The sequence below is a fragment of the Lolium rigidum genome, chromosome 3 (genome assembly GCF_022539505.1).
Source record: "Lolium rigidum isolate FL_2022 chromosome 3, APGP_CSIRO_Lrig_0.1, whole genome shotgun sequence".
NCBI lineage: Eukaryota > Viridiplantae > Streptophyta > Magnoliopsida > Poales > Poaceae > Lolium > Lolium rigidum.
This window is the reverse complement of record NC_061510.1, coordinates 47023405-47030515: the sequence shown is the minus strand read 5'-3', so window position 1 is coordinate 47030515 and position 7111 is coordinate 47023405. Positions and strand designations below refer to the sequence as shown.

At 45.4% G+C, this 7111-nt stretch overlaps 2 protein-coding genes across 2 annotated transcripts; one reads left to right on the top strand and one right to left on the bottom strand.

Annotated features, from left to right (window-relative positions):
- The first annotated feature begins 360 nt into the window (after window positions 1-360).
- Window positions 361-1624, top strand: LOC124695937. The gene is made up of 4 exons (XM_047228738.1): window positions 361-712; window positions 846-884; window positions 1178-1262; window positions 1370-1624. Exons 1-4 carry the CDS (start codon window positions 371-373, stop codon window positions 1450-1452), a joined length of 549 nt encoding a protein of 182 aa, XP_047084694.1. The 5' UTR covers window positions 361-370; the 3' UTR covers window positions 1453-1624.
- A 2819-nt stretch (window positions 1625-4443) lies between these two features.
- LOC124701543 (cyclic dof factor 1-like) lies at window positions 4444-6685 on the bottom strand. The gene is made up of 2 exons (XM_047233624.1): window positions 6365-6685; window positions 4444-5986 (listed from the first exon to the last, which is right to left on the bottom strand). Exons 1-2 carry the CDS (start codon window positions 6470-6472, stop codon window positions 4796-4798), a joined length of 1299 nt encoding a protein of 432 aa, XP_047089580.1. The 5' UTR covers window positions 6473-6685; the 3' UTR covers window positions 4444-4795.
- Between the last annotated feature and the right edge of the window lie 426 nt (window positions 6686-7111).

Sequence of the window (7111 nt, the reverse complement as noted above, 5' to 3'; positions counted from 1 at the left end):
TCCCGCCATCTCTACGGTATGTCGTCGGCGCTCGAAAGAAGGCGATCGAGCTTACGGCCGGGGTTGAGAGCCGGTGGCGGGCAAAGCCGCAAAGGTTTAGCGTTTGGTGTTAGGAGCCGCCGGCGGACAAAGCCGCAAAGGTTTAGCCGTTTAGGGTTAGGAGTTGGCTTCAGGATTGAAGAACTCAGATCGGATCGCTCGTGTCCCAAAGTGAATTCGCAAAGAGAACAAAAAAAAAAAAACTGTTTACCTGAGCTTTTCCCATATTTTACGGAGAGGCCCCACCTGGAAGTCTCCCAGAAATCAACAGCACGAAATAAACCCCAGAAATCCCCGCACCCACACAGGGACTCGTCGAGATAGGGAGATAATGGTGGGCCGGAAGCCGATGCGCCGCCGGCGCCGTGCCGACAACCCGCCACCGCAGTCCTTCGGCGCAACGGGCCGGCCGACCTCCCCCCGCTCCTCCACCTCTGCCTCCGCCGTCGCTGACCTGGACGACCTCCTCACAGCCCCGCCGCCGTCCGCGTCGGAGCCCCGGAGCTTCCCGTACGCGGTGAAGCAGCAGTGCTGGGAGAAGGCGGAGAAGGTGCCCGGGCGCGACCCGGAGAGGTGGCGCCGCGACGCGCTCGGCAACATCGTCTTCCGCAAGCTCGTCGGCTGCCCCGGCTGCCTCTGCCACGACTACGACCACATCCTCCCCTACTCCAAGGTCCGGATTCCAATTCCAAATCCAGAAGACCCCGCTCATGAATACTGTTTGCTTCATACTAGGTCTACCGTTCATGCGTGTTCTCCCGTTTCAAGTGAAGTGAGTTATATTACTGATCCCTTTGAATTGACAGGGTGGGAAGAGCACATTGGAGAATTGCCAGGTTTTACAGGTACAAATTCCTTGCCCGATCTGCCCGTATCTGTTGTTTACATGACAATGTGCTATGTTAAGAGCAAGATTGTTGATACTGCCATACTGGTCTGTGCTTACAGGCAACCGAGAGAACCAAACTTCCTATATTATATGCCTACAGCCTACCTGTTGTTTATTGATTGTGCATGTGTGCTACTTTCTTCAGCCACAGATCTGTCAAAGTAGTCGCCAGTATAATTACTCATTACTGTGACGCGGATCAATTTATTGGACGGGGCATGGCTGATATGTATCAATGCCTACTTGCAGGCTACCGTGAATCGATCTAAAGGGAACAATACTGAGATATCCAAATCTGAACTGGCGCAGAGAAGTGCGTACTGTCGGGTGTCAGGTACGTAATTTCGAATGAGCCTGCTATGTTGGGTGAAGCAATCACTGAGCACAAAATTTATATGTTCAGTTTCCAACTTGCTAACTAACTCTGTATGATATCCTCAGGACGTGATATGGATCTTTTTGAACTCTCTGCCTTTGGGAATGTTCGACGAGAGCCAGATTCAGGGGGCTGCAAAATCCAATGAAGAAAAGGAATATATCTGATGCGTGATGTTAACCAGCTTTGGGCAGTTGCCTCGAATCTGAGAAGGGAAATCTTAGTTGATGGTTGTGTCAAATATGTTTAGTTATTTGTCTGTAATTTCATACTTTGAATGAATTATCCAGGAAATAGAATCTGCAATTTTTGCAGCCTGATATCAGTTGCGTTCAGTATATTTTCTTGTTAATCCAGCTCTTTAGCATGCCAATTTTACTATCATACGCTTAATCTGGTACTGATAAAGCGAGTAAAAGCTATAGGATGTTGGGATCCAGATAACCGACAGACAGACAGCTGATAAGTAGTGTGCTCTATTTTAATGTTTGCCCTATTGTGCGTACTTGTGGACTCATGGTGACTTCTGCCTGTGAATACTTCATCAAGGTCATCATGTATTGAGAAGCTTTGTGCTCTTTGTCCACCTTCTGGAGTATTGGCCATCAGGCGTGAGTTGTATGACTTATCAACATAGCTGCACTTGGCAGGACAGTAGAATGATAGTTGAAAATATCCTTATTTATGGCTTTATTTTATTCATTTAATACCCCAGTCTGAAAGTGCAGTCATGGCATACATGATTTTACATAGATAATGCAATCTTTCCACGTGAATTGATTGATCTAACATCTGTATCCACAGATATATGAGTGGATCTGTGGACGTGGAGACATGCAGATGTATGGTCGTAGTCTGCACCCCGTAAATGATGCAATATCCAGATCCAAGGCATGGTGGTGCCACCGAAGCGGCAGTGACTGGCTGTATTGGGATTTTTCCAGTACTTCCTGGGACTTCTTCATCATTCTTTCATTGCTTCTGAAATTTCAGTCCTGAGTATATAATCTAACTTCACTTTTCTGAGTTGGAGTTAGTATAATCCATTGCATGTTTTCTATAGTTCGAAATAGACAAAGTGTTGCATTGCTGTGATCTTCTAGTAGTCTAAACTGTAAATAGATATGTGCTTAATATGTTGAGATAGTGAAGTGATCATGGCGATTCTTTCTTCATAAAGTTATTTTTTGTTGATTAAATTAGTTCATCAGAAGTTACGAACTCAGCATCATTGAGACACAATTATACTTTTCCAAAAACACCATGCCACATGTGTAACGTATTTCACAGTTTCAAAATTTTCATCCGAATCTCATGCTAATTTTTGTTTTGCATTTGGAAACATGTATGCTGAAACATAATCCCTAAAAGTTTGATAGCATAAGAATAATGATACAGGCTATATGATGCTCCAGATCTAGTGGAACTATAGGAGAGATGGTACACACTAATAGTATAAGAAACCCATACCTCACTGTTTATGTTCATTTTTATTTTCTTATTATGCATATATAATAAGCCTGGAATTTAATGTTTAGAAATGACATTTTCTTGGTGTTCCATTTTAGTCAACCACTCAAGAGATTCATCAGCTTGATTGCATGCTACTTTATTTCATGTTATGTGGATGACATGCTCAGTGCTCTAATCGTGTCCATGGTGGGTATGTTTAAATCCCACTATCATGTAACTTTTCCTTTTCCTTTTATTTTTTCTTTTGGTATTAAGCTTGACTTCATATATAAATAGTATTTGAAACTAAGTAGGATGAGTTATTAAATACTTAGTGTAGACTGTGACTTGAAAATGGTATTCTCCTAGTGCACAGTATGTCCACTTTGGCACTAGTGCAGCTTTTGCAAATGCTTTTGATGGAAAGTGCATGACAAAAGTTTTAGCTTCCAATGATGTGTAGACACCAAAAGGCAACTGCTTGTTGTGTTTGACCTTTTAATGTTCAAAGGATCACTTCACTTCTTTCATAACATGGCCGAAAGCTCAGAGGATAGACATGATGTGCCACTGTGCCCCCAATACTTGAGAAAAACTGGTAGCCTGTTGTATGAAGAAATATTGTTTTTAGCACATCGTACTAGACATGCATTTCACCACCAGAAGACTGTTCAAAGCGAAAAAGAGTCAGAATATTGATAATCAGAGGTAAACTTGGTTGGAAAAGTTTATTACGTTGTATTTTTTTTCTTCCTGGAGCTATTTTTAAAATTTCCTTGTGTTTTTGCCATAGTTTTTTTTGGTGGGAGTTGCAAATTTCGTGTGCCTTCTGCTAATTGTAGACAGGGTGTCTCTGTCCCGTCGAGTGGTTTGTAATCTCCTGTCGGAAAAAAAGAACATAGTCAACAGAATAAGATGCACACTGGAATTTTGATTGGAAGTCAAAACTGGTAGCCTATGAAAGGTCAAACGGGTTGACAATGGTGTAAGTGGTACAGCCAGATCTCAATAACGGAAAAGCAGAATGAATGGGGTAATAATGCATCTTGTTGAAACATTTGGAAGGTAGGATGTTACCTAACAGATAGGAATTTTTTTTAGTGGTATTACCAGTCTATGCCCCACCCCCATCCCAACTCTGTTTATTTGTAGATTACCACTTTACTAGTGTGTTTGTTGATATGATGGTATAACTTTCAGACATTACTCTTTTGTCAGGACCTGATGTTACTTGTCATATAATAGCATGTTAATTTACTGAAGTACACCTACGAGATGTTCATATGAACATGCAATAAAAGGGTATTCATATGAGGCAATGTGTGGATTTAAAGATTTGTGTGCTCATCTTTACTTATTGGTTTTATATACTTTTATGTTTATGTAGGACAGCTGGAGTACGTGAGGGAGATAATATATTCGTTCTCACATTTAAGGTCAGTGGGGCATCCAGTAGTTGTCTATCACTTTCTTTATTTCTTCCATGCCTTCCTCCACTTTTTGCATCACTTTCGTAATCCAATTATCTCAATTAAAAGGACGAACAAACAAAGAAAAAGAAAGAAAGAAAGGGATAAAGGAAACACAGATAAATGAGCAAATGTATCAGATACTGTTTCTGCTGCATCTGCATATCCTAAGTTCCTAACATCAGGAGAAATAGATAAACGGGTACAAGCTGGAGATATGCACAAAGGTTTAACATTTCCATGGATGTGGTGGATTGGTTCGGTTAAACACCGGAATCAACCAGCTACCAATCTTTTAGAAGCTATCGCAGAAAGAAATTTGCTGGTGAAATATTCCAATCCGTATATCATATTTATCCAGGGAGCTTCCGCTTCCAATCTTTCCCCAAACCAAATAGCTATCTACAAGCTACCTAGTACAGCTACAGCTACAGTGTCCAACTATAGTTATGTTGTAACACTCCATATCTCATATCTAGTATACAATTGTAATGTACAAAATTTCATCTGTATCATGCTACATGGTCTTTATAGTAGCAGAAGGCAGCATGAAGAATTTTCTGATGGTGCTCAAGATCTCTCTTGAAAGCTCACTGAGCGCGATTGTGCAGCTGGGTTCCCCTTCGAGAACGGCGAGCTATTGAAAACTCTGTGAGTTGTCGTCTTTGCCGCATCCTTTGGATCAAAAACCCTCGCAAGCTTACACCCTCTGGAATCATCTGTCCCCACCTTGTCGCCCTTGATCCCAATAAGCGACCAGATAGAACTCCTGGCCACCTCGTCTACGTCATCAATCCGGATCGTCTTCGGCACCCACACCTTGCCATTACCGTTGGCATTTCTTTCCTCCTCACCATCTCTAGGGTGCTTTCGTGACTGGAAGCAGCTCGACACTGTTGATACTGGAGAAGCAGCACTAGGTGATGAGCCAGATTGAGACTGAGACTGTGGCTGCCATGGAGTGTTCCAGGCTCCCGGAACCATGCAGCCCCAGTAAGCAGCAGGTGCTGGATAGAATGGAATTGCTACGTTTGAGGTGAAATAGGCAGGTGATGGTGCGTAACCGAATGGCCACATGGTTCCCCCGTTCATGCATGGATGCTGCACAACGTTTGCGGGTTCATCTGCTGCAAGTCTCTCCCTCGAGTTCATTTGGTTTGACTCTTCTGCCTTGGCCCATCCATCAGCACAAGACCCAACCGATGGGTCATCGGTGTTCTCGATCCGGGTTATTGGCATGCGCTCCTTGATGTGCTTCATTTGTTCTGTGTGGTCTAAGGTGGATGTGCTGGACCCGAAGCTGAGCACCGTGCCGTTGGTCTTGACTGGGGTGCAGAGAGGATCACCGGGCATAGCGGCCCTGATCCTCTGAAGGAAGTGGGAAGCGGCCGTTATACTCTTGCTCTTGCGGCGTCCTGCACCCACGGGCACGTTGCGCATGGCCCCACCGGCCGTCCAATACCTCTGGCAATTCTTGCAGAAGTGGCGCGGCTGGTTGATGTTGTAGTTGTTGTAGTAGCAGAACTTGGTGTCCATGCTGCTGCACCGGGGGCAGGGCAGGATCTTGTCAGGCTTCTTGAGCTTCTCCTTCTGGTTGGCCGTGTCGTCCTGTTCTTCCTGCTGGTCTTCTGATGAGTTCTTGACAGCAGATGGGTCCTCCATGTCCACAACCTCCGGCTGTGGAGGCGAATCCGTGGAGTCCTGAGGGACGATTTCTTGTACTCTTGGTTGTGTCGTGCTGCTGCCGCTGTGCTGAAGGTCCTGTAAACATTCAGAAAATCCTGATGAGTTTATTGACCTGTGACTGCACATGTTTTCCCCATGTGTAAGTGTAAAATTTGACAAAGTTTGCTTCTTGCTTCAGTTGTGATCCGTATCACCAACCCAGTTCTACCCCGAGTCTACTCTATTGTTCGAGCCTATTATAATTTGTAGTGGATGATCTACTCAGATTTGGTGCATCTGGAGGGGAGAAAATACCTAGTACGTACTAGCTGCTTGCAGGAAGGCACTGGTCCTCCATCTCGAAAAATGATCCTTTTTTCCCATACTCAATACAAAATTACTAACACTGGTCGCACAGTTCCGATATAGCGCCCAAGCTGATGAAACACAAAGGAGAAGTGCATGAAGACGAACCTGCTTGTGGACGTCTCCGGCGCTGGCGTCCGGCACGGGTATGGTCTTCCCGAACAGCTTGATCTGGCAGTCTCCCCCTCCTCCGGCCGCCGCCCTGTACTGCCCCATCTATCCGTCCGATCAGGCTAAGCTATCTACCGGCGAAACTGTTGTGCTTCTTCCTGGCTCTGGTGCTCTTCTTGGTTCTTGGATTTTCTTGGACAAGACCACCAATCCCTACTGTGCTACTACGCTGTATCGCTATGCTCGCAGACAACAGGCAGCGATCGGGTCTGAAGATTTTTTGTTCGCGACTTGGTGGAGTTGCTGGGAGTGGATGGGAACGGGGATAGTACTAGTTTTAAGGAGGAAGAAAGGGTGGCGGGGCCCACGGACGGGGGCAGAGAGCCACAAGTTGGGTTTGTGGCCTCAGGGGTGCGTTTTTTTGATTCGCTCCGCGGTCTCGCTTTTGCCCCCGCGTCGCTCTCGCTCTCCCAAACCCGTCCCTAGTCCATACCTGGCGATCAAATACTTGGCTGAGGACATGCGCACATTTGTTTGGCCAGTTTACTCTCTGGGCTTGCCCAGTGCTTGCTGCCGTATGCGGAATTCCTCGTTCGTTGGCGTGCCCTCTTTGGCCGACTTCAACGTGCGATTTTTCTCCCTCCCTCCCTCTCTCTCTCTCTCACCCAACCTAGGAGGAGCAGCACCGTTGGTATGTGCACTGGCTGGCTCTCGATCTTACCTGCCATGGATGGTTTAGTCCGA

What these genes read in the sequence shown, in the direction of transcription:
- LOC124695937 (XM_047228738.1), top strand. Translation starts at nt 371, where the DNA reads ATGGTGGGCCGGAAGCCGATGCGCCGCCGGCGCCGTGCCGACAACCCG. An exon ending in ACATCCTCCCCTACTCCAAG is followed by an intron (nt 713 to 845) that starts GTCCGGATTCCA and finishes TTGAATTGACAG; the next exon opens with GGTGGGAAGAGCACATTGGA. An exon ending in TGCGTACTGTCGGGTGTCAG is followed by an intron (nt 1,263 to 1,369) that starts GTACGTAATTTC and finishes TGATATCCTCAG; the next exon opens with GACGTGATATGGATCTTTTT.
- LOC124701543 (XM_047233624.1), bottom strand. Translation starts at nt 6,472, where the DNA reads ATGGGGCAGTACAGGGCGGCGGCCGGAGGAGGGGGAGACTGCCAGATC. An exon ending in CCGGAGACGTCCACAAGCAG is followed by an intron (nt 5,987 to 6,364) that starts GTTCGTCTTCAT and finishes GAATGTTTACAG; the next exon opens with GACCTTCAGCACAGCGGCAG.